The sequence below is a fragment of the Micropterus dolomieu genome, linkage group LG14 (assembly GCF_021292245.1).
Source record: "Micropterus dolomieu isolate WLL.071019.BEF.003 ecotype Adirondacks linkage group LG14, ASM2129224v1, whole genome shotgun sequence".
NCBI classification, from domain to species: Eukaryota; Metazoa; Chordata; class Actinopteri; order Centrarchiformes; family Centrarchidae; genus Micropterus; species Micropterus dolomieu.
This window is the reverse complement of record NC_060163.1, coordinates 5,747,712-5,774,835: the sequence shown is the minus strand read 5'-3', so window position 1 is coordinate 5,774,835 and position 27,124 is coordinate 5,747,712. Positions and strand designations below refer to the sequence as shown.

At 41.0% G+C, this 27,124-nt stretch overlaps 2 protein-coding genes across 2 annotated transcripts; one reads left to right on the top strand and one right to left on the bottom strand.

The window, feature by feature from the left end:
• Nucleotides 1-9,708: 9,708 nt before the first annotated feature.
• Nucleotides 9,709-15,322, bottom strand: dhrs7cb (dehydrogenase/reductase (SDR family) member 7Cb). Its single transcript, XM_046069403.1, has 6 exons — nt 15,169-15,322; nt 14,072-14,184; nt 11,774-11,984; nt 11,588-11,680; nt 10,319-10,480; nt 9,709-10,071 (listed from the first exon to the last, which is right to left on the bottom strand). The coding sequence occupies exons 1-6, from the start codon at nt 15,320-15,322 to the stop codon at nt 9,863-9,865; spliced, it is 942 nt and encodes a 313-aa protein (XP_045925359.1). The 3' UTR covers nt 9,709-9,862.
• A 2,327-nt stretch (nt 15,323-17,649) lies between these two features.
• LOC123983454 (myosin phosphatase Rho-interacting protein-like) lies at nt 17,650-25,400 on the top strand. The gene is made up of 4 exons (XM_046069710.1): nt 17,650-18,648; nt 23,480-23,557; nt 23,833-23,898; nt 25,260-25,400. The coding sequence occupies exons 1-4, from the start codon at nt 18,526-18,528 to the stop codon at nt 25,398-25,400; spliced, it is 408 nt and encodes a 135-aa protein (XP_045925666.1). The 5' UTR covers nt 17,650-18,525.
• Nucleotides 25,401-27,124: the final 1,724 nt, after the last annotated feature.

The following is a 27,124-nucleotide window of genomic DNA, read 5'->3' as shown; positions in this document are numbered from 1 at the left end:
TGACAACTGACAGCTGGGCCGTCGTCGCTGCGAGATGCGCAGTTAATTCCATGGTGTTCTCTTCCCCTAAAACTTTTATTAAGCAACACATAACTACGAAAGCAAATTAGAGAACAAGAAAGAGAACACCAGTTGAAGTAAAGAAACCAGGCACAAGATAACAGCGTATCTACCTTGTGGTAGCCATCGGTCTTTTGTGGGTCCAGAGTTTTTGGTGGCCATTGAGCTCAGGCACAAAGACACTCAAACTGATGCAGAAGTGAACTGAAAAGAGTCTGTATGGCTAAAATGTGAGCCATACCACTAGAATTGAAATGATATAACAAACCTTTTGGTGCCCACCCACACAGATACTGCATCAAATGCCATTTTCAGTCATAAACAAAAATTTACTGTTCATCTCTGGAGAGTTCAAATTTAGGGGTAAGCAGAAACATAAACAAAACAAAAATTTCAGTTTGACTTTAAAGAAAGGCCACATTTATTTTACATTTATATCAATAGATATATATTTGTGTGCTGACAAGTGTTCACTGGAGATGAGACTGATGTACTGATGAAGGATCAAAACTGGTCGTTGACCAGGTGAAAACAGTCACTCGAGGGGATCAAATCAGATCCATAATGTCTGACTGAACGCTACATATTTATATTCTAGTGAGCATGTGTGTGCACAAGTGTGTTTTATCTTTTGAACACAGCTTATGTAAGGTTATTCCAAGACCTTCAGGGCTCACTCAGATGTGATCCTCCAGAAGGCGATTGCTATGCAGAAGCACACGCGCAAGCTTCTTCGTCATTGTGAGACAAGGTGTCCACGTTGATGGGAGGCTTTTTCCCTTTCACAGAAAAATCCAATCAACTCCTTTGAAAAGCTTGTGCCTCTCCTGGAGCCTTGCTGGGTCAGAATATGGTGTCCTAAGGAGGCCAAGAAGGTTAGGAGCTGAGCTGGGGTCAAGGCATCCGCCGCAAACAGGATTTTGGATTTTCCCTGCTTGCTCGGTGCCCCTTCTGTTTCATTAGTCACCCCCTCCTCCCATTATCAACCCCCTCTAATTTAGTTGAGGAGCAGGGAGAGGGTGTGAGCGTATGTGTGATGGTGGGGGTTGGTATGGTTGAGTTGTGTGCGTGTGTGTGTGTACAAGTTTATTTGTTTGTGTGTGCGCTCTCCGTCTCCCAGCCAGCCAGGATTCCAGTGATGTAACTCTTTGATTTGCTTTTCTTCCACTAAAACAGCAGCAGACCTAATGACCCCACTCTAATTGCACAGTGTCAATATTGTCGCATTTGGATTCCCCCAGCTCCCATTTAATATGCACAAAGAGGGATGGTTCATCAGAACTCAATATGCTTAGCAACTTAGCACTGATATCACGTTGCAGACTTTCAGCGTCTGTATTATTCTGCAATTGTGTTTAAATCTATGTCCAATAAAATGTTTTTCTCGTGGCATATCTGCTTTTGAAGTTGCTGCTTTTGGTAATTGTCCTTGTTCTTTCGTCATCACAGGAACAAAAACAAATGTTTGTGATAGTAACTGCATACTCATCCCACGAAAGTCATGAGCACCACTACCAGTGAAAACAGTTGTATAATGTCCGATAATGTGGTTCTGGAGGAGCTTTGTCAAATCTGAGAAAACGATGCCTGATTATGTCATCAGGGTTATCTCAGCTTGGCCTTCGAAGTAACAGCAAGCCTGCATTGCAAACTGGGGGTGTGGAGTTTGGAAGACGTAGGCATTCACCAGACTATTCGAGCATTATGGGAAATGGAGGATCCAGACTGAACCATGCTTATAGTCAGGACATCTTTAAATCTTTTAGTATTGTTACCACATCCCATAAAAGGTATTACTATTACTCCCTACTTTCTGACTTTCCTCCCCTGTTTCATTTTCAAAAAGACTGAATGGTTGGGCACTGTGGCAGGGCCGGCCCTAGGCGAGATTTTGAAAAATTCAGCAGCCAAACTCATAAATGCAATGCATTGTAGTAAATTTATGGGATACTTTTTGTACGTTTAGTTTAAATGGTGGAGGGGACAAATAAAGAGGAGGGTGTGGGGGTCCTTCGCCAGGAAAGTCTGAGCGTTAAATACCTAATTTCCTGTATTCTGGTGAATATTTCTGCACCAATTTATGGTTAATCTTCATCTATATAAAGGGTAGCACAATATTCAGGTGGTATGTGACAATTCAAAATATTAAAATTTAATAGAATATAATGCAGTAAGGCTTTCAGGTATTCTGCAGCTACTGCTTTTAAATATGTTTTCTCCTGTAGATCAACTTTTCTAATTTAATAAAATACCTGTTGAGTCAGCAAACATGCTGAGCCTTCACTCCTCTTTTGAGTATTTTGGGGAAATAACCTCTTTTAATAGGCCTATGTAGGGCCATTTTACCTCACTGATAAATTAATTCATTTTAATTCAGTTATAAACTCCTGGACTTTAATAGCTCCTGTGTTTCAGCAGGTTTTTCTTTCTTGAGCAGAATCTCTCCCATAGTGTTATCTGACATATCAAGAAATAAATCATTATATTACCAGACTAACATCAGCATTTAATTAGAATTCATACTATTTTTATCTCACCATATTTTAATCTGCTGTGCATTATGTTATTGATCCGCTGGTATATAGCCTATCCCCTTTGACTTATACAGTTTGGGACTGCATGCTGCATGTGAAAACAGAACAAACCAAAACACTTTTGATCACATGTTAACATCAGCAGCTCCGATAAAAGTGCAGCTCACAGTCCAAAACAGCAAGACTGCGCTTCAGTTTTAAGATGTTTATGTTGCAAAACTCTACCAGTCACGTGTGCGAGGTGCACATGATTTAAATCGCCAATATTGCATCAGCTGGGCAAAGATGATTGGGACTGAGTCGAAAACTTTCTCTGGCTATGCCACGCCTATGCCATGGGCCGGCCCTGCACTGCGGTGTCAAATAAGAGGAAAAGATGCATTTTGTTAGGAATTACTCTCAGTTACAGATGTTGTGCTCTAGTGAGTACTTCCAGAGGCAGGATGTTGTACTGACTGAAAATAACCTGCAGTGTCCATGTTCACCAAAATGAAGGAACATGTCCCTGAAGGCTCACTGACGTGTCTTTGGACAACAATTCCTCCACAGAGGAATGACATACTATATATCAGGCTTTCAAGACACACTTCATACTTGTTAGTTTGATATATGTTTCTCATGGACTTTGCTGACATTAAGAAAAATATCATCCTTTAATATTACCCTCCACGTATATAAAACAGGTTTATGGTTTCAAGTGTAGTATCCAATATTTGTGCATTTGACTCATAACAGTTCAAAATAGCACTGTAGCAGCAGGACAGAGGGTCAGTGACCTTCTACGGGGAGAGCAGTGATTGGTGGTTATGTAGGGACTGAACCCTTCTATAGAATTTGACCTCTAACCCCTTGTTTTGTTACCTCAAGATAGTACTGTACCCTTCTATGGGTTTGACCTTTTACTTTGCAGACTCAAACCCCTCTATGGTACCTAACAGATACCTAAACATATCCTATATAAGCTATGTTTGATGTACAGAGAGACAGAGTGGCCATCGGGCTGGGTCACTCTCCAAGCTGCTGCAGAGCTTGTAATTGATGCTGAACTCCTTGATTTAATAAACTTTTACGATCAAGAACAGTGTCAAGCGGGTTTCTTCTCAACACATCATCGCAGCATTATTGTTCTGACACCACACAAGCTAATTTGAAAAACAGTGATCAATACACGACTTACATCATCAATCCATCTTTACATGAATAAACATTTTGTGAGGCATTCTGGCATCCCACTTGCCAGGGGGACCGTGTTCTGAGCTGAGTGCAAGACTCTGGCAAAATGAGAGGAGGTGTACTCTGTAATTACATCGATGATACTTGATTTCCTGATTGAGCATGTGTATGTATGATTGTATAGGGTTACATTGTTTTATTTTATTTATCTTATTCTAACATAAATGTAATTATCTGTCATGTTCTATAAGTGTAGCATGAAGGGACCGCACACATTCATGTCGTTGTACAAAACCTGTGTTGTTTGAAGATAAATAAATTACCCTGATCCTTGATGACAAACCAGATGTTGTTATTACCTTTAGACTAATCCACACATTACACATAACTTGAGTAACAATCGATCCACAATAAAAACACACAGGGTTCTCAATGCTTCATGGTAACAGACCTAGATTACAGACTTCTTTGTCAATGGAAAGAAAAATGAAAACACACATAAAGTTCTTTGTGTGTGTAATTGAAAGTAAGACTTGGTTCTTTTCAATGGCAGCAATAAAGCCAACACATCAGCTGAGCGCCTGACATTGAACAATGAGTTACCACCCAGTACATTGACTTATAATAGGCAGACAATCAATAGAGAGACTCGAACTTTATTAACACCTCCAGTTAGACCCAGTCAGATCAATAAAGGCGGTGACACATTGGCATGCTGACATTCTAACAAAGAGCTGTTCCTAATGGTCAAAATCAAATTCCAAAGGAAATAATAAGCTCTTCACATATCGGATTCCTTCAGATCTATTCTCAGTGCTTGGATTCGTGCTTCGGTTTGGCTTTTGTTGCATTTGCACATAAAGGATCACGCCTGGCCAACGGTAGGCCTAATGCTTATTCCCTGAAGTTTGCACTGATTTCAATCACTCTCTGACATACGCTGGTAACATAATTATATCTGTGGTCCTTCCTGAATTGAGGGTCATGAGAAACATTATAATGCTTTTCTGTCCAAAAGCAAGAAAATTGAAGGATTATGGCAACCAACATTAAAAGTCTCTAATCTGTAACTGGCAGCACTGTCTCATTCTTGTGGAGGCTGTTGTGTGTCTGTGAGAAACTGTTCTGAAGTGAAGGGATATGAGAAGCAGTGCACACTGGGATTTACAAAAGATTAAGGCAAACTTTCCCTTTAAGATTAAATATGCGTAATCTTTAAACCAAACAAAACGGAGGGATTAGGAAGACTTCTATGACTAAAAAAATCCCCTTCTTAAAATGATGTGCGATGCTGAGATTATACATTGAAAGAATAGCACAGGCTGGCAGGTTGGGTCTATCTAAATTCTTCTACTTCAGTGTGCAGTGCAAGTAATTTTAAAAATGCTTGTCCAGGATGTAATGTTTGAGAATAACAAGAGTGGGAGAATATTTATTTTTCATCCTGAAAATGTATAAATGTAAATTCAGCATTTGAACTGAACTAAAATAATTGCATGTACTAATCAAGTGTCTTCATATTGTGAAAATGGTATCTAACATGTGCTTGAACCCAGTTATAATCATCCTCATTTATTAGATATCTACACCTTGTTTCTGATACTATTGTGGCCCCATTTTTTCCAGCAATACCTATTTAATATATTTGCATTCCGTAATTACCTCTTTCTATTGTAGCTGGCGGAGTCCGCCAGGATTGAAATTGCTTGCCCATGCACAGGGATCCACAGGAAACAATGCATACATATACTGGACCTGATTCAAAAGTGGACAGCGAAAGATTGATGACATTACTGACTGTGTTCTTTAATCCTCCTTATAAAAGCAGCATTACTTGATTATTTGGCCACTTGAGGGCAGAAGTGCAAGCCATAAACACAAGACTGACAGTAGCTTATAAAGTTGTTGTAATGACAGACAAAACGTTGCGTATGTACACATCAGGATTTCTTTTTTTGGCCAGTTGATGAGTTAGTCCAATATCCACTTTTTTTATTTCCACTAACTCCTGAGGCCAACTCTTTAGCTAAGTGCACCATTGTTCACCTGCTAGCCGCTAACTTTCTCTGTCAGTGCAGGTAGTGTACAGTGAGGTTGATGAGAGGGAAGCAAAGCAGTAAAGTTGTGGCCTTAAAATCAAAACTACAAGCCAAAAGATGCAAAAAAGCCCTGTCGAGCTGAGGGGAACTGCAGGGTTGGATGATAATTCTCAGTGCAACAGTGACTACTTTCACATTAGGCCAAGTCATATGACCCATTGATAACTTATTGATATTGATTAAATCAATTGTTTAACAAAGTTATAATTAGTTTTGAGATGTGGAAATACATAGAACAATAATCAACTTCTTGTGGTGGCAGAAAATGTATTCCCATATATATTTCATTTATTATGCATGCTCTTGTATAACAATATCCATATACTCGCATATTAACACTTGTATTTAGTCTATTATATTATGTTGTCCGTGTACTGATGTTTAGGTTGTGTTTGCTGTAATTCATTTATTTATTCAATTCTCCCCCAGGAAATAGAATCATTTCCATGACACTTCTGACTGGAAAACAAAACTGAAAAAATTTTTATATTGAATTTGAATAATAATTTATATTGAAGTATAAATTGGGAAATGGTGCAAAAGGAATTCCTTCTTTATTCTTTTTCTTTCTTGTGTGGGTGCGCCCTGATGTTGTAGGAGCTAAACTCACCATTTATTTCAATTATTTGTCACTTATATTTGTGAGAACAATTTATTTGCAAAACGAAGTCATTGAGCAATAAGATAGAAACAGAAGTTAAGCTATTTTTGGTAGAGTTGTGGTATGAAATAAACTCCATCATGTTAGAAGTGGACAGTCCGACTTCATTCGACCAGCATTCAGTATTTAATAAAAGAATAAATCAACATGCAAGTTGTTTTTGGACACACTTAGATCTACATGTCTCTGCTTACAGTTACATAGCAGGGCAGAATACAAATATCCAGAGCAACAACAGATGGACAAAGAGAACCCCACTGTGCAGACTTTTCTTTAATACTCATTGGAGCAATAATGTCAGCTATCAACCAATATTTTAAAGGAAGAGCCGGCCCCTCTGGTGCTGTATGTGAAAGCTTGGGGAATCATTACCACGGCCTCTGCATAACCTCCATAAGTCAAGTTAGTGTCAATAACCTGAGCTTTAAAAATTGATAAGGGTGATCACCCCGCTCATGAAAAGACCATTTCTGAGCAGCAGACGTCCCTGTGAGGTGATTCTCATATATAAGTCATGCCTCACATTCAGGAGGCATCACTCTGAATATCGCTTCAGGACGATCATCCCCGCCGTGTTTGGGCCTTATCAACATATTGCTCACCGGAGAGCTCAGACAGATTGATTGAGAGAAACTATTAGGCTTAGATCATTCTCAGATATTACTGCACACCTCGGTGCATTTCTGTTTGATTTACCTTTAAGCAAAAACGAATCTGACAATTTCATGGCTGATATAATACAACACGCTCGTGGTCTCTCCGGAAAACTCTTGCTAAACAATTATTCATATGCGGGGCTGACCTCCATTGCATGCAATGGAGGCACATGATCTGGCAGGGCTGTATGACACATGTAAATGTGTTAGATCAGAATGCCAATTTAGAGAGCCCAGCTGAGTGCTCTGGAGAAGTCCTTCCTGTTTGACATGTGGAAACGTCATAGAGCTGCATTTATTCATGTGAACATTAGAGACACATTCCTGTCCGCCGGCTCTGGAGACAAAAGATGTTGAACTCCCCAGAGGAGAGTGACCTGGAGGACAGACTCACGCATACCAGCTGGACTTGACGCCAATAGTGCACACACACTGCTTGGACTAGCCCCTCTGAATTTATTCCTCATTTACATCACAGTTGTGGGGGGGGGGGGGCTTTTGTCACAGACTTAGAGACCTGCGAAAAAAAAAATTTCTCACATAATGTAACATGAATCTACCAAATGTTGTTTGTGTAAATTTACACATCAAGTAGTCACCTAATAGAATATACATCATGTTCAGAGCACCATTGATTCATCCTATCCAATCCTTGCAGGATAAAAGCAGGCAGGCAGGCGCTCATGTCCTCCAGCTCTGAACTGATGAGTGCAATAAATCTGAGAGACATGTAATTGTGCTTATTGCATCTGTGTAAACGTCATAGCTGCCTGAATCAGGGCTTTGATGAACAGCATTTGTTGTAGGGAAATAATTTATTATATATTATTACTTCTTTAATTGTTTTTTTTGTTTGTTTCATTTTTCATTGCAGTGCACAAGCACTTATTGCAACATTAGAGGGAAAGCGACACCAAGAACCAATGCATGGTATTCACAGATCAAAAAAACTGGGTCGTGGTTCATCGTTTGAAGTCTATTTATCAGTTATTCCACAGTTGACTAGTTAGGAGAGTTAAATCATATTTCAAAAGAGCAAGTACTGGAACACTTTGACCCACATGAACAATTGATTGCAAAAGGGGCTCCGCAAAGGCTGAGCTATTCAGTATCAGAAGTCATGTAATTAATAACTATATGTTGCTGCCACCTAGAGGACATACAGAGAAAGACATTTACAGCTGACATGGCTTTGCTCTCTTCTGCATTAAACATACAATACTGGGTGAACGCCTTCAGTCAAACCCTTACCTGATGATATGTAAAAACAATGGATATGGATAACTAAAAAATCTTTCTTCATTTTGTTCTGACTTACCTAAAAGGAATAAATCCACAATTACAAGTAAAATTCCTGCATTCAAACAGTTTCAAACAGTAAAGTATTCTCAGCAAATTGTACATGACTTGCTATTTCTGCTGTATCAACATGTAACTTACATTTTAATGTTGCAGCTTGAGGTGGAGCTAATTAAATATATACTGTATGTATATAAATGGCCATGATAAGTAGAATTTTACAATCAACTGAATACCTTATTGTGAAAATCAGCTTCAATTTTCAAGGAATTCAAATATTTTATTTTACTTTATTTTACTTTATTTTATTTTATATTTATTCTACCTGAATTTGCAATTGTGCAATTTCAGATAGAAAATGTAAGGGTTCTGTCACTCACCTGAACTGAACTTCCTCGGACAGTTTGACAAAATTTTAACTTTAAAAGACAAAGGTCTGACTGATTCCAGTCATTCCAGCTTGATTGTTTATCAGCCTGGATGGCTACATTCAAATGTTTCATATGAAATGTTGCTGCCTTTCAGTATTTCAACACCTTGATATTTTTATTGGACACTTCAATTTAAATTACCCTCTGAACTTTTTAAAGAGGTGAATTCGAACTACATGAAAGTTCACAATTACTTTTTTTAGTTATAAGATCCAAGTGTTTATCACCTTTTATACTTAAAATAGCATAAAATGGAATGTACCTCAAAATTGTGATTTAGTACTCCAGTAAATGAACAAAATTATAAACGCAACACTTTTGTTTTTGCCCCCATTCACTTCTCCTTTGCCGAGATAATCCGTCTACCTCACAGGTGTGGCATATCAAGATGCTGATCAGACAGCATGGGTATTGCACAGGTGTGCCTTAGGCTGGCCACAATAAAAGGCCAGTGAAAAATGTGCAGTTGCATCACACAGCACAATGCCACAGATGTTGCAAGTTTTGAGGGAGTGTGCAATTGGCATTACCGTTGGATTACGTGCATGCATTGTTTCATGTGCATCCTTTGTGCATGTGAAGGCAAATTTGAATGCAGTATGGGAATGGTGGACTCCTACACTAACTATATAGAAAGGTCCTTACTAAATGTAAATACAATAAAAAGGCTATTGCTGAAAAATGCAGACCATAAATTGTATGAAAAACAGTGTTTGATTTCATGAACATTTTAATGATTATACATTTTATTTAAGTGCCACATGATGACCCTGAAGCCCTGGGGCCCCTCGAGTGCCTTGGACCCCAGGGCGATTGCCCACTTTGCCCAGTTAATTATCCAGTCTTGTGTCAAGCACATACTATTACACATCTAGCATTTTCTAACTATCCATGCTTAATTGCACATCTCTGTGAAATAACGATTCCATCCTGTGTTTCAGCCTTTCTCCTACTGCATCTGCTCAGCCAGGACGGAGTCCTTCACTCCAGCGGCCAACACAGCAAAGAGGAAAGAGGGGAAGAGGGAGCGGAGGTAGAGGGCCACCCTGGGGATGGGGTGGGCCAGCACAACCTCCTTCCTCTTCCTGTTCACCGTTTGTATAATCTCATTGGCCAGGACTGACGGGCGCACACCATGGGTCAGCTGTCTGGCGATAACTGTGAAAGAACTGTTACATTTAGATTTTTCTATGTACAGCAAAAAAATATTAGATATTCCAAACATTTGAAAATAATGTAATTCAATTAATTATTAATTAATCTCTACTCCAAAAAGCAAAGAACACATCATCAACTATGACGTGTTCACCCTCCTGTCTATTTCCCACAAACTGAAACAGCTTTGTAATTGCTTTGCATGTATGATTACACTTTCAGTCACTTCCATACCGGTCCTTTTACTCACATGCAACCAGAGTGTTTGGTTTAGGGGCGGGCTCCTCGACAGGCGGCGGGTCGGAGGCGTTGATGAAGGTATGACTGATAGTGCTGACGACTATCCCATAGTCCTCCACCTCAGCCCGCAGGCAGTCGAAGAAGGCCTGCGCCGCATGCTTAGACGCAGCATCTGGCAGGTGGTGACACACACACGCACACACACACACATATCAATTATTGTGTACAAACACAAAAGAGTGCGACTGTTTCATTCCATACATTGCAGAGGACATACTTTGTGTAATTATTTTCTGTTGTGTCACAGGATGCCTTCCTGTCTGTTACACCACACTGTTGAACAATACTACATGTTTGAAGTCTGAAGTATGTTGGTAGTATTTCATTTTAATGTGTGGATAAGAGCTAAAGAGAACATTGAACGAATTTGTAATTTTCACAAAGAACGCATTATAAGGGTCACTTCACCCACATTATGAAAATACACAACTACAACTACAAATACAATACTAAGCTAGTAGTATCAAACCATGTAGGTGGTTTGGGTTTCATTTGTCCAGGTTAAAAGCGATCCGTCCGTGGAACTGCTGCCTCCACGCCATTACCACGGAGGTGAATGGAATTTTGTTTGTGTTGCTCACATGTTTGAAAAGTTACATTAAAAATTTCAACAGTAGTAGCGCCAGTAGGGTCTCTCTCTCTCTAGAACCATTGTCTCTGTTACTCTGTTACAAATTTCATGGGGACTGTTTCTTCAGTAATAGATACATGGTCCATGCTTATTTGATTTGATCAAATAAGGCAGCAAGTTTTGTTGAGGCGTGTTGAGACAGAAAGCTAATTTTTCAGTTCACTTTGACAGCTAGACCTTTTTGTACTTATTCACCCCAAATGTACCAGTTGTTAGCAATTGTAAGCTAGCTGGTAATGCTAGATTATTTCACACCTCTCTACAAACACTTCCAACAGAACATTATTTGTGAATATTTAACAGATTATCTAATCAGGAGATGTATGTCAATAAATATAACGCATATGAAGTTACTCACTGCTCAACTTTTTTATTTTTCAGTAGATAAATTCATACTCTTACTTCAGTCATTAATTTGATCACTTCTTCTTTACTTGAGTACAGTTTTGGGCTACCCTACCCACCTCTAATGGTTAGATACCATAAGGTAATAAAGGAGAGTGTGAAAATATATTTTTCATGATTTACGTGAACCAACCCTTTAATTTTATGGAGAGAAGCTCATAGAGACTTCTGTTGGCAACTCACAAGAACTTCTGAATGGGACAGCCAGTCTTCCCTGGATGCTGTTGACCAGCACGATGTGTCCCGATCTTCTTGAGATCATGGTTGGAAGAACACCTGCCACGTTATTTGAACATATTAGGATTTAGATATTTTTTTTTTTTAAGATCATGAAGAAGCTACAGAGTTTTCTCTGAATGTGCTGCCCACCTTTGGCCAGAGTGCTGGGGCCAAAGTAGTTAATGTCCATTATGTTTTTGTCCAGTTCCAGGGAGACACTCTGCACCGGGGCCTTCAGCTTCATGCTGCTGTTACAGATCAACACATCCACACAGCCGTAACACTCCACCACCTCAGCCACCACATCCTCCATGCTGTCCATATCGCTGAAGTCCAGGATCACCAGCTTTGGGGCAAATGTCTAGAGATACAGAATTGCACTGTTTCACTATTTTACTGTGTGGGCAACATATTCTGTTCATCAAGCATCAATCTCTCATTCCAACAGTTCAAGATATTTCCATGTTGTAATCACATATCTTTCTCGTTTTTACTAAATAGCCTATGAAGTATTCCTCTTGAAACAAATAATTCAATATGCTTCCAGGCTGATAGTTAGATGAGAACATCGATATATCACTTTCATGTCTGTATACTTAATATGACGCTAGATCCAACAACTGCTTAGTGCCTTGCATAGATACTAAAAGCAGACGTAAACAGCAAGATTGTCTCTGTCCAAAGAAAAATCTGTCAACCAGCATCTTTGGGCAGATCCAGGCTAGCTGTTTCCCCCAATTGTTTGTGCTAAGCTATTATGCATCGCCTGCTGGCTAGCTTCATATTTATTATACAGACATGAGAGTGATATTGATCTTCTCATTAAGTATGTTTTCTCCAAAATGTCAAACCACCCCTTTAACAAAAAAGCTTTGCTCGTTACGACAACATACCAAATTCTTATTGTAGAGAGAAAAAACAAGAGCAGCACATTTTAATTTGATCAGTAACAACGTGAGGTGGTTACTGATCAAATTAACATGTTAACTGGTTTGATTGATAAAGCTTTATCAATCAAACCAGTCACTGTCAATTTGAAGCGCAGCGTCTGTTTTTTCCACAACATATGGGAGTTTCTTATTTAACATAGTGACTTAACAGTTTCTTGATTCTAGGTGCCCTAGTGGCCTAGGGGTTTAAGCCCCAAGCATGAAACACAAGGCTCCTGGTTCACATCTGGCCAGGGAACTTTGTTTCATATCATTTCTGTCTCTCTCCCCACATTTCCCCTCATGTCAACTTTCTAATAAAGGCTTAAAATCCCTTGTCTTAATGAGGCACGTTGGCATTGTGTAATAGCCTGAGTGTTTCTTAATATAACAAGATAAAGTGATGTATTGTTATAACAAGAGCTTTTTCTTGCAAAAATTGAACCATTTGGAAATACTAACTTTAAAAAGGTGTCATTATAACATGGAAATATATTTGTATAACATAATGAAGATCTCATTTTGAGAGAAACTGAGCAGATATATTTTGTCATGGTGGTAGCAATACACTGCCATAGAGTGGAGTGAAAACATCCAGCACATTCACTAGAAGCTACAGTGGGAACAACAAAGGTAAATGAGCTATTACCTCCATGATAATCCAGAGGAAAACTATTTTAACAGTAACCAGAATGTGGTTTGATTGAGTTCACATGTTTGTTAATTAGATGATTGAATATTGTTATCTATTTATGGACACATCTGCTATGGCCTGTATATAGAAGACAGGTGGAGGACAGTATGCTATCAGAGAGGATATCCTGCTATTGTGTTGACAAAAGGAGGAAGTGGTGATCTGGGGGGTGGCGACAGAGGAGAGGATTATGATCAAAACAAGGACAGAACCAGCTATACTCTTGCTTAAACTTTTAGCATGTCGGTGTTGTGTGTTGTGTGTTAAGGCCAGGCACCATCATCAAATAGGCTTTTCCCCTCCAACTTTACTCCTATGATAATGAAATTTTACGAGCTGAAAGTATACATAAAAAGAAGCTTTTTTTTAATTACAGTTGTTATGTTGTTAATTTTAATATGCAAATGAGGTATTTCCTTAGTACATTAGCTGATTTGCATATTACCTACAAATCGATATACCGGTAGTAGAGGATTATCAATTTATCAAAACAAGGACAAACCTGCTATTCTCTTACTTAGAAGTTTAAGCACACCATGTCATGTCACTATTGTGTGCTAGTTCCTTGTCTCTATTTGAGGTATGGTAAAGGCTTTGTTCTAGGATAAGACTTGTCACTGTACTGTAACAAAGTTTCCAGTTTATAGAAATAAACATGAGATAGTAATGTTTGGTTGAGCCGCCATAGTGAAAGATTTGTTTTTCAGCTGGGTAGTTTTCCAAAAAGATGACTCAGCGCCACAAGAAAAGAGTAATGGTTTTAGTTTGGAAGGGTTTACTCAGAGTCTGGCATGTTTATGATGAAACTGAAACTAATTTCCTCACCTCTCTTGGGTCAGCGTCATTAGTCAGAGAGTCATACAGAGATTCCAACTTATCCCAGCTAGTCCCACACAGGATCAGTCTGGCACCGCCCTTATGGAAGAGATGGGCGCACTCTGAACAGAAAGGAAACACATGTTCAGTCACTTCATTTAAAGCAGTGGTTCACAAATGTTTGTTGTCACACTCCACTTCAGAAGATCAAAAAAGTTCATGCCCCCCACCCCTGTAAAAGTAGATTAAATCATTAAAAATATAGGCAATTGTAATAAACAAGATTCAGGTCATCAAAATAGCCTTGCCAGCATCACAACACTTTTGTTTGTTTATGTCACCACATGAGTCATATTCATGCAAACCCTTGAAGTGGTTCTACGACTGACCCCCAGTTTGAGAATCACTGATTTAAAGGAATAATTTAAAATTTTGGTATATGCACTTTTACAATTTCTTGCTGAGACTTAGACTGATTGAAGACATTGATACCACTCTCATGTCTGTATGCTAAATGTGAAGCTACAGCCAGCAGCCAGTTAGCTTAGCTTAACATAACGACTGAAAACTGGGAGAAACAGCTCGCCTTGCACTGTCCAAAGGATTCCAGAAAGCAACTGCTGCCGGCCAAGAAGCATGAACAAGATATGTTAATTAGTGAGCTTTAGAGGTTCTGGTATTTTCCTTTGGACAGAGCCAGGCTAGCTGTTTTCCCCTGCTTTCTGTCTTTAGGCTAAGCTAACGGTACAGTTTATGCTGTAGCTTCATAATGAGTGTACAGATATTAGAGGGGTATTGAGCTTCTCTTTTCTTGGCAAGAAGATGAATAAGTCTGTTTCCAAAATGTACTATTGGAATGAACATACAAGTCAAAGCTACACACTTTGAATTTAGTCTGTCTACTACACAAACTGCACAAATCCAAGGTATGAATCACCACCCAAATCAACTGTCCCTTTGGCACCATGTTTTAAGTCTAGTGAAATTTCATGGAATCTGCTTCTGATCTGCTGACAAACAGAGAAACTTACAAAGAAGGATAAAACAAAACCTCCATGGCATTTAAAGTAAGATTAAATGTTAAAAACACATGCGGGATCATTTACCAATTCCCACCCCGGACACAGCATCAGTGATCACCACCACTTTGTTTCGCACTAAGGACTTGGACATGAATTGCATGACCTCATTGTAGATGTAGTAGACCCCTGCCGCAATCACAATCAGCAGGGGCAACACCATCACAGAGGGCAGAGCCATGTTCTGTAAAGGAGACAGTACAGGTTCAGTTCAGTGCAGGGAGCATCTACAGTCTTACTGACCTGCATTAGAAGAGCCAGCAGTCTGTGCTGACAGGACAGCTCAGATCGGGTTCCAGGTCTCCCACGGTGTGGTGTAACTATACAGTGTCATGATGTAATAATTGAAGTGCTAACACAATTCAGTTATCTTAAAACTAAAAATCCATTCTACAAATAATATTCTTTGATCCTCTTTTGTGTTTGGTGTTGATTCAATCAAGCAATAATGGATGGTGGGTTTTAATCAGGATTCACCTTATCAGTGTACTTCAGGAAAACAGTGTTTCTAACATTTTCTAAAGTAAGTGTGTGTCAGCACGATCTGTCAGAAACAATCATGTGTGTGAGGCATTAACAATGCTAAATGTGTTTCCGCGATATCAGGGTAAAACTCAGGTTATAAAACAATCGTTCTTTGTATCATGTGTCTCTACCTCTTCCTTCTTAGACGAGAAGATTGATACCACTCTTGAATCTGTCTGGTGAATATAGAGCCAGCAGTCAGTTAGCTTAGCACAAAGAGTAATGACAGAGGGAAACCGCCAGCCTGTCTCTGTCCAAAGGAGAAAAAACTCCACCTACCAGCACCTCTAAAGCTCACCATTTAACGCGTTATATCTCATTTGTTTAATCCATGCAAAAGTGGAAGTGTAAAAATAATAATTAGCTGTTTTATGGGGTGTTATGGGGTAGACTATTTCTTGGCTGTAACACAAACAGGATTTGACATTATAATGTCTTAATTATTGAGCTTTTGAGGTGCCTTTGGACATAGGCTAGCTCTGTCACTCTGATTCCAGTTTTTGTGCTATTATTATAATTTCAGCTTCATACTTACTGTACAGATGTTAGACTGGCATTGATCCTCTCATCTAACATTCTACGAGAAAGTGAATTAGCTTATTTAGTCTCAAAGTATTACTTTAAAGTGGACAAGGTAACATGTTAAAGCCAGATAAGTGTAAACTAATTTCAATCTCAGAGTCATCTGTCCAGACATCTAAAAATACTTGCAGACAATGTGTACATGTGTTTGCTTTGACTGTGACAAACTATAGTTTTCTGCTCTAAATGTTAAGCCCCTTGAAGGAAGAATTTGCATTTGGTGGCCTTGATATAAAACTTACCATGTAAAGTGAGTTTGAGGAGAACAGCTAAATATATTCTGGCCATGCTGCCGTCACCTCAAGGATATTGTCATAGGATACCCCAAGAGGGGCAACCGGGGAGACTCACATTTATGAGCAATGGATGACCTTACTTGTACGGCTTTACTTGGGAAACGTATTAAAATAACCCCTAATCCACATTAAAAACAGTATTTATTATAACTCCAGAGACCTACTTCCCAGCTCAGCCCCATATCTCGGCTGACACATGATTGAGTCCCAGTGGGTTAGTCAGCTTGTGAGCGCACATGTATAGCAACCACGCAACAGACACACACACCTGTAATCTGTGTTATTCTTGGTTCACTTACAGCACGAACAGGGAGCTAATCCTTCAGCAGGACTGGCTGTTGGGTTTTTTTCCGGGTTTAGTTAGGTAACAGGGGCCCTTCTCCTCCCTCTACGTCCCTCGTCCATTCACACAGCTCTGTTCTTCTGTCTGTCTGTCTGCCTGCTGTCTACTGAAACCTGCTGCTTAGAATAGCCTCTGCTTTAGTCAGCCATTAATACTCATGTATGTGGTGCATAGTATCTGAGGCATGTTCCCTTGTTGCCAGCATGAAGGGATGAATGCACCTTGTGTTAAGGGGCAAATGGTTGCATTGCACTGCTGTTAGTAATGTTTTCCTACTAATAAATAACTCTCTTGTTAACAAAACATTACTGTAGAAAGATCTTGACAACACTTTCTTAGGTGAGGATACAGCTTAAAGACTGCATCAATAAAGCAATAAAGATGTCAAAATTAGTTCCACCCCAGCCACTTACAATGAAAACCTGGCTGAATGCACATAACATTTATGCGTAACCAACTGTATATAAAATAGTTAACATTAAATCCTCCTTGATTAGCTACTGTATTAAAATGTAAACATTAATATTAAATATATAATATATAATAGGAATGTATGAGTTCACCTCTGCATCTCTGTTACTTAAGTAAAATGTAAAAAAATTAGGAATATGACATCAAGTGAAATTAAATATGCTTTAAGAGCATCTAATTCGAGGAAGGTTATCGATTTGTCATAATAATCTGTTGAAAAGCTCAGTAACAGCACCCTCTCTGTGCGCGGCGAAAGTCAGCAGTTATCGCGAGACTCCACAGAATTCCAGGATTTTGTGTGTGCTCTCTCTGCTCCTCCCTCACTCCGTTGGGAAAGAAGAAAATAAACCTATTGCTGCTAACCAGGCTAGTTAGGGAACCAACCCCTAATACTCCTTTTGCCCTCTGTGACTGGTCAAGAGTTTCTCTCCCTGCATGCAGGGTTTCTAACTTAACTGGGAGAAAAGCACGGGCACCGTTAGGATTTTGGGGCCGTCTCTTTTTAAAAAGTCAGGAGAGAATTTCATTAGCTAGCCCATCTGCGAGCTAGCTAACTGGGCTAACCGAAGCCTAGCAAAGGAGCACTGGATGAAGTTCGCATGGACAGACTGCTGCGACTGGGAGAGCAGCCTGCTGTCTGACTGGAAGCTGTCTACTGGGTTGGGTCATTCACATGGGAGTCTTTTGTTACTTCATGCACACTGTCGCCTCGGAGCTTGAAGGCGATAACTGTGTGCAAATGTTGTTTTTGTGGCGTCCATCGCGTTATTGATTTGGGAGTCCACTGGCAAGCTAACAGGATACTAGCCACCTTTCTCTCCTCTGCTTTGTGGTTGCAGGCCATGGATTGAAAAGCATTCATCACTGAGTGAGTGATGAGAAGGCAGGGTTGATGGCAGCTAATTATTTATTGGGAAACAGCAATTGGATACAGCTAAACAGACAAAAGAAGCGCTTGATTTGAACATTGTCCCCGAACACTTCAACTCCTGTTTGGTCTTTTTATTTTTTACTTGAAAATGCATCGGAGTGCTGGAGCTTTTTCGAAGTTGGGATAACGTTAGTGGATAGATAACGTTACGCACAGGAAAACAGCGGGAGAACAACGCCACTGTAGTCCTCCCAGAGAAATTATAGCAGTGTGTTTTTAAAAAGAGGTGAAATATAATGTCTGCCGCAAAAGAAAACCCTTGTAGGAAATTCCAGGCGAACTTCTTCAACAAAAGTAAATGTCAGAACTGCTTCAAACCACGAGAGTTACATCTACTGACGGACCAGGACTTAACCCAGGTAAGCAGTGCCTGTTACTAACAACAATAATAATAATATAAATATAATATTTGGAGTCCCTCGTCTCTTTTTAATAGTTTAAAGTCCAGTAAATTATTACCAACTAACACTCCTTTTCAAGAACTATTGCTGCCAAACTTCGGAAAGTGAGAAATGATTATTGGCTTGGAAACCAGCTTATCAAGCTCATGAGAATGTAGGCTGACAGCTAAGCAACATCCTGGTAGTTTTTCAAATGCCTTGCTTGCCTTAATATGTTCTAAATGCAAACTGTTAACAGCAGCCCTCAGAGTCAGCAGGATGTCCATTAAAGAGAGACATGTCTGTAAGTGGTACAGTCAGTCTTAAGGTACTTGCTAAGCGGCAGTGCTGGGGTGTAGAGAAAATGAGGCTGTTTATTTAGTCTGAAACACATCTATGGTTTCCTCACTTCTTTCTTATGCCTCTCTCTTTCCATGTGCATGAACCAGAGTGGTGAAAGTGAATTCCTACAGGGGCTACATTTGCCTGCCAGTATGGTCTCTGTGATTGATTGTGTAACCTTCAGCTGTTGTTTATCTGCATTTGTTTGTTTTTAGTGTGTACCCCAGGCAGACTAGCCCACTATGTGGAAGCTAGTGGGGACCCGAATGAAGAACAGCAAAGAGAAAGTGAGGCTCCATTCAGCTGTGGAGATCATCTTATAAGCATGTTTTCTGAGTCCCTGTTTGTCTCACTCCGATCATTAGTTTAGTTTCTGTTGTATCCTGTAATTGATCCCAGACATGAGGCCCAGATGGGCCCTTGAACACAGCTTAAGGAGCCAAACAGCAACGTCAGCATCCTCTTCTCCTCTGCCAGTGTGTGGGGGCACACACTTTCAAAAGCATGTACCTTTTGCTGCTGAGTTTATTGCAGGTTAACCTTTCAGATGCAGGACCCCTTAGTCAGGATAGACAGCTTATGGTTACATCACTTCCTCTAATCTCTGTGTGTCCGCCACGCACCAGGCCATTACTGGCGTAAAGCTGTGTTATGCAACTCCACATAAACAGTGTTAAACTTCTGAGCCTTGGTCAACAGGCCCAGGGTGAGGGTTAGATTTTTTAAAATGCTCCCAGTGTTCAGAAACTTATATGGGCTGACTAAGAGGAGATAAACTCAATAACTCAGTGGAGCAAAAAAGCTCCTGTAATGCTGTTAAAACACCATGAATCTGTGATTTAGCTAAGTGAATTTGAGCCCTAAATTAAATGCAAGTCATTTAGAACTTAAAAAGGAGCTGAAGCTTGAGAATGCAGCTCTGAAATAGATAGCCCACATGGAAAAGTTATGCAAAGAGAAGAGAGCTGAATGTAAGAAGGACAGTATCCAATATAAACAATCTCTTTGTTCCACGCTGCTAGAATAAAAGGTGGGCTGGGGGAGGGGCTGCTGCTGCTGCTGCTGCTGCTGCTGCTGGAGCCCCAGTGCATTCTTTTATTTCAGTCAATGTGCACCAAAAGGAGTTTTTATTTCCCCACGAGTTCCAAGTCTGTTGTCAGGGTTTTTCGCTCGGTCCCATGAATTGTTTGTCCCCTGAGAGCCGAGATGTTAGTCAGGCTTGGCGGGCCCTCCCTGTTGAAGAAAAGTGATCACGCTATCCGGGAGAGGTGGTGGGAGGCAGGGCAGTGATGGAGGATGCAGGCAGGATAAGGTTTACATGTACGTGGGAGGGACAGAGAAAGACAGGCAGGGATGTGATGGGACTTAAGGAGTGGGAGCAGGAGTCACAAGGAGAGAGAGGAAGTGTGGGTTTGGAAAGAGAAGCGTTCCCCAGCGGCTGCTGCTCAACATCCCACTATGTGAGGTTATAAGGGTGCACAGTGGAGTCAGACTTTACAGAGTCTATAGCTGTAACGCGTACCAAATGTTCCAACGCTGTTACTGACTGCAGGCTGCAGGCCAAATAGTCTAATAGCTCATACCTATGGCTCTGTCTCAGCCTAAGAGAGTGTTTCTCTAAGAACTTGTGTATGTAGGGTCGCTGTTGTGATAATGGAATGACTTTCACACAGGTCCCCTGGAATCACACCCAGCTGTGTTTGTTTTTGTCACCCACATCTTGGGGCCTGTACTGCGAAGCAAGGTCAACAAACCCAAGATCTCTTTGTGTCACCTGGCTTCACTAAAGGCTTGTGCATACTACATAACTTGGAGCTGGAAGTGAGTAAAGTAAGTGTTTGCAGAGAAAAAGTAGCTGTCTGCTCTGCCACCTGCCTGATCTCATTGGTTAGATGTGGTTGTCGAGTCGAGTCCGCCAGATATTTGGCATACTAGATATCTGGCTGGCGTCGGCGATGTGTCGGGGAGCCGTTCTGATGCGTCGTCGAGTAGTTCTCACATAACGACTGCCAACCACAGATCGATCGCTCATTGACGCCCAACCACAGCCTGAGTAAGTCAACCCAGGGTTTCCCAATCCAGCCATGAGCACGTTCACATAAAAGGGGTGGTGTTTGCAGCATTTGACCAATCGCAAACATGGACAAGTCTACTGCCAGCAGAGCGCCATATTTTACAAATGAAGAGCAAACCATAACATTATAGACAAATAGAGAGAAGTTAAACTCATAATCCAGGTTAAAAGCAAAACTGCAGCTGCCAAGGGCAGGGAAGACAGAAAATCGCTGACTGCGAAAGTTAACAAGCTTGTATCGCTGCCCCATCATTAGATCATGAGAGTTGATCTGACTGCAATTATATGTGTGTTTTGTTAAATTAATGTGTTGTGTAGATGTTTTCTTATACAATTTTAACGTTATTCTTTGAGCTGCAGTGGTGTGTGCCGAAAAATAGATCTGCAAACACTTACTCATGTTGTAGTGTAGACTGGGGAAAAGGCCTTTTGAAGTAGCTGACACATTCTTGCCAATGGTTAAGTGCTTCTGTGTGCAGCTAAGCTAAGATGCCAACTTTCTGTCATTGTATCCATGATCGCTCTTTTGTATGTCGCTAATGCCAATCAAACAATGATGTGTAGTCATTAATGTAATTAATGTTTATGCTGTCAAGTGCCAGCGCAATTATAGAGGTGTTTGAAGGTCTGCCCGGGAAGGACCTGTAGCCTTTGTTAGACAGCAGTTATGAGCTGTGATCACAATTGATACAGGAGATCAGTGAGAACACCTCATTCACTTTGCCGTACCAGTATTTGTATAGTTTCATTCACTGCGATGAAGAGCGGCAGTTGCAGTGAGAAGAAGGTTTGTAGTGGAAATGGCTTTGCTACGTGTATGAAAAATAGAAGAGAAGATAACTGAGCCTTTACCCAACTTGCTTAACTGGCATTAGATATTCGTTAAAAGGAATTCCAAACATGCCACGCTGACAAATCACAGTTCTTGCAGCCCCCAGGTGTTGTCGCCATCGCTTCTTTAGCTCCAATACACAGTTCTAGTTCTAAAGAGTAGGTCATCTCCACATGAAGGCTGCATGCATAGACTCCTTAGCCTCTGTAAACCCTTAACATACAACTATAAACCAACCTTTATACCGTCCACGTTCGTGTGGCCCTGCGGTTCTGCCCGTACATCTGTTGACTGTGAACGTGTCTGTTTATGCTGACACAATCTCCACTTTCGTTCGTTACTAAGGCTGTGACGAGATGTCGTGCCATGTGATGATATTTCTTGTCAAGCTGAAATGCTTTCTTGGCATAGAAGATGCCCTCCGCCACGGCGACAGAGAAGACACAAACAATAAGTTAGCCACATTTCTTTTGCCACACAACATTGCCCAGGAACACACTTTGTTGGCAAATGAGACATGTGCAAGTGCACATTTGTCGTACAGTGTCATGTAGCTTGATGAAAACGTTTTATATTTTATCCACATTTGTTTGGACCCTAAGCGTGTGTGTGAGCAACATGGATGTGTTCTTGCTCGTGTTCTTTCTGAAACAGATGTTCCGTGTTTCTTTCTCTCTCATAGCGCTTGTCTCTCTACGGTCTGTGTTGTTTTCAGGCCGTCTGTCTCTGTGCAGGACTTCAGTACTTGAGTGAAGTCGTTTGTCATCTTCTGTCAAATTAGCAGGCCAGATTTCATTTATCTGGGTCACAACATGCTGCCCCTCCGAAATAATCTCTTTAACGGTTTCACCTCATCAAAACTGCCCTCGTATGCACATCCATACAAGTTCAAACAAGGCAGATATAGATTTACAGCAGGCGTGCAGTGACAGGGCCAGTATTAGAAAAGCAGACTAATAATCGGATACTTCTACTGTCCAGCAGAGACTGTTTAGCTTTGTGGAAGAGGTGGGAGAGTTTGTGCTGGCATGGGAGCTGCTTGCTAGTGGTTAACGCTTAAAGCAGAGAGACCATCAGTGTTAATGGAGAGCAAAGAGCGGCAGTTTTAAAGAGCTTACCTGCTGCCCAGTGGGAGAAGGCTCTATGTTATGCGTTTCCACATCTTTTGAACTTTCCGGCCTTGGGTGGACTGAGGGTGGTCAAGGTGAATTGTGTGTACATCTATTTAGTTTGTTTTGAGTATGCCACTAGTCGGTCAGTCAGTCAGTCGGTGTTTGTCTTACTGGTCTCATATGCTGTGAGCAAACAGGAAAGAGATTCACTCAGTCATGTCATCAAACAGAGTTGATCACAGCAAAAGGCTCACTAGCTGGTTGTGTGTGGCAGCAAAATGCACTGTGAGAACAGAGGCAACATCTGGACCCCAAAAGGCTTTTTCCTCTCTCTCTCTTTTTCATATGTACACCATATCGCTCTCTCCCAACCCCCCTCAGCTCACACACTCTTCCAGTTTTAATGACTACCTAAATTGCTCTTTTTCTCTCCCCCTCTCTCTTTTACAGGCTAAACCTATTTATGGCGGATGGCTGTGCTTGGCGCCCGAGGGAACGGACTTTGACAATCCTATGCAGAGATCCCGGGTAAGAGCGTGCATTACAGGCCTGCATGTTTGTTCACTAAATGGATTTACGCACCTCCCCTTATTTGAGGGAAATGGATTGTAGTAAAAATACTGAACAAGCGCCATTCAATGAAAACTAAAGGATCAATAATGAAAAGTGAGGCTAAACTGTCATGTGTAATTGTTTTTGGTCTATTGAGAAAGAGCAATGTGTCTGAGCTTTTGTAACTTCTGAAAAACAACTGCTGTGGATCAAAATCAGACTATTCTGATAGCATGTATTTCCTCTGACAGAAATGGCAACGGAGATTTTTTGTGCTGTACGAACATGGCTGCCTGCGCTTTGCCCTGGACGAATCGGTAAGTAATGCATCTCGTCCACTGTCCTTCCTTAGTAGCCACATTGTGAAACTGAACCTAAAGCACACAAATAAATTTAAGAGGACAATAAAAGATGTTCAAGTGACACAGTTTATACATAATCATACTGCGCATGTGTGCTCTGTCTCCTCGTGTGGTAAACCAATGGAGGAGTATGGAAGTGAAGACCATAGTATCTGGCCTTAAAACATGGACACAGCTTTTAAAACACTGATCACTCATCACAGGGCCGAGTGAAAACACTCATCACAAAAAAACTCATTGTATTGTGGAATGTGGGACTTGTAGTTTTTCAACAAGGCTCTAAATAAATCTTCTTCTGCCCACCAACTAGCAGAAGTAACAGTAACTAGTATAATATTATAACATGAAGTAAAAAGTATAATGTTGTCGTCTTCAATGCCAGTTAGCCTCTAATTTGTTAACGCTAAGTATTACCTTGTCAATAATCATAACCATTCATGTATAAATGAGTGCAATTTATACTTCTGCGTCAAATCGACAGCGTAGCCTGACGCGCACCCCCTCAAAAATGTAACTACACGCCGAGGCGACGCAGACCGTAAGCACTGTGATTGGTCGGATGGGTAGCCAGTGCCCCCCAGCCGACAGGAAGTACCCGTCCTTTGTAGTGACTTTTAGTATCGGCCAAAACGGCAGCTGTAACACGGTAGATAAATATATTTGACCGTCACAACCCTAGTGAAATGACTCGTTTCACTTTCAGAATGTGATCCACTCGGTCAATAACATTTCAAAAGGCTACACCAGCCGCACGTTTACAATTTTACCCCCGTTCCCGTCAGCGGAGGGCTAAACCTGAAGTCAACACAGTGGACGCGGTAGCGCTACTGCCGACTGGCGTTTGGGGGAGTTATTGCAGATTGACGGACGCACAATGAGAAATGCCTGGTTACGTGCGTAGACCCTACGCAGGAGTATAAATGGGCCTTTAGCCCACCAACCGACTGTGTGTTTCATCTGTTGTTCTGTGTATAGTGTTCTCAGGTTCACCAGAGAATATGATGAGGGCTGCAAGGTTATCTGGAGGGGGGGGGGGTTGACAAAACAAATAAGGCTACAGCATAAGTCAGCAGTGTTGAAAAAGTGCTACCTCACTGGAAACCTTGCCTTATTAGTTCATGGAGGGTTAAATGGAGCAATAGAGATAAGCATGGTGTTTCTGAAAGAGCGAAACAGGGGTGCTGCAGAATCAGATTAATCTGTAGTACCATCGTTTTACATCATTATATGCAAACTATATTGGTAAAAGTGTTTGAAACTAATAGCACCATCATAGTCAGATGCCTATGAGAGATTCCTAGGTGAATATTTTGCAGGGAAAAGGTCTGAAAACTAAAGGAAGGCTGGGAAGTCGCCTCTTGGTGCCCTGTAAGCCTGTGTTTGTGGCGGTAGTGTGTCGCCAGGGGAATGTGACACGGGTGACCAAACCCATGCTGGCTGATCAGACTGCAGATTAGACTGCTTGTGTGTAAACACTGGTGGCCACACACTACCAGCCGGCCTGCCAGAAATGCACAGACTTTTACTTTTACATGGGCTGTAAAGACAAAACGCAGGTTGTTAAATTTGTTCAACAGGATCTACAGTCCAGGATAACAAAAGATTTTGACTAGTGAATTAACTTCTTTACAATCTTTTTAAATGAAAGAGACCGACTCTTTCAGCAGGTGTGTCCCTGTACGGCCCTGTTCACACCTGCCATTAAAATGCGTCTTATGCCTTGTGCAGACTACACGACTTTCAACATCGGCCGATGGCTGTGCCGTTCACACTACCCAACTTGCCGTCTTGTGACGGGAGTCTTGAAGTCATTGTGGCGTCCACACTACGTGACTGATCGGTGACAGGGGGTCACACACTACACGAGCTGACAGCGGCTGTTTCACCCGACACAGGTCTCCAAACCATGTTTTGTCAAGAAAACACACGAGAAATGTGAAACGCGAAATGAGTGTTCCTGAAAACGAAACAGCTGTTGGTTGGTTATTATAAAGATAGCAATTATAAAGGCAAAGAATATGGGTGAAAGGATGGATCAGCACACGCAGGTAGAAGGGATTGTCTGAGCTACAGAGAGAGCTGGAGGTGAGTAAAAAGTGTTTTGTGGCGGAAAAAGTAGCTGCCTGCTCTGCCAGCTGCCTGCTCTCATTGGCTGGATGTGGATGTCGAGTCGGCCGACTCCTCCAGATATTTGGCATACTAGATATCTGGCAGACGTCGGCGATGTATCAGAAATGTCTCAGGGAGCCGTTTTCATGCGTCATTGTGTAGTTCACACATAACGACTGCCGACCGCCCAATCACAGCCTGATGGTCGCCGAGCGGCTGGTTTTCGTCCTTTTGATACGTTTGCATCTCCTGTCCAGACTAAAACAGAGAACTTCAAAAATGATGACGCAGACACTCTCATTTGGCTTTCTGATTGGGTCATGCAAAGCAAAAACACAATGCTGAGTTTTAGTTTTGGTATTTTTAATAAATATTTTGTACTGTGAAAATAACACTTATATCCTACACTTGTACTGTGCATGTGGCCGTATTTACTTTGCGATTACTTCCAGTCTGTTTTCCGCCACCACACTCGCTTTGGTAACAGTTCCACCTCATTGTCTGTATTGCCTTATTCTTTTGCCAAATCTTCTGCAGCTGCGGAGTAGACAATCTGCTTCATGTTTACACCAGCACATGAATGCCCAGTGTACCTGAACAAAATTTAAATTTAAATACAAGAACGCGTTGGTCTTTGCAAACGGAAGTGTTGTATGTGTTTATTTGCATATAGAGTGGGGAAGTGACGTCCTTTGAGCTGTCCACTTGTGATGGGATCACATGTTAATGCCAGGTGTAAACAGGCCTGAGTGAGTAGGACAGTGAGGGGAGATGAGCTGGCTGTGTTAAAAAAAACAAAACAAAAACTAAGACAAAAAAGTCACATTTTGGTGAATCTTTTTGTGTTGCACTGATGACAATGGGAGGAAACTTGGTTGTGTTTGCATGAGTGCATGTGTGTGTTTCCACTGTGTAATGTGTTTTCAGTGACACCCAGGCTGGTGTGCGCTTGTGTTTTCCTCTCATTGTAACAGTGATTCCAAAACTGTCTGCTTCATTGTCCTTTGGTCTTTTCATGTGCTCCACAATCCAGGAAAACTGGGTCATGGAAATGGCTGCTTTGTACTCTGTA

Excerpts from the sequence above, each read along its gene's own strand:
- LOC123983454 (XM_046069710.1), top strand. The coding sequence starts at position 18,526 with ATGTCTGCCGCAAAAGAAAACCCTTGTAGGAAATTCCAGGCGAACTTC. Across the intron at positions 18,649-23,479 it reads CGGACCAGGACTTAACCCAG|GCTAAACCTATTTATGGCGG; the intron begins GTAAGCAGTGCC and ends TCTCTTTTACAG. Across the intron at positions 23,558-23,832 it reads ATCCTATGCAGAGATCCCGG|AAATGGCAACGGAGATTTTT; the intron begins GTAAGAGCGTGC and ends TTCCTCTGACAG.
- dhrs7cb (XM_046069403.1), bottom strand. The coding sequence starts at position 15,322 with ATGGCTCTGCCCTCTGTGATGGTGTTGCCCCTGCTGATTGTGATTGCG. Across the intron at positions 11,985-14,071 it reads ATGACGCTGACCCAAGAGAG|ACATTTGCCCCAAAGCTGGT; the intron begins GTGAGGAAATTA and ends CTGTATCTCTAG. Across the intron at positions 10,072-10,318 it reads ACCAAACACTCTGGTTGCAT|TTATCGCCAGACAGCTGACC; the intron begins GTGAGTAAAAGG and ends GTTCTTTCACAG.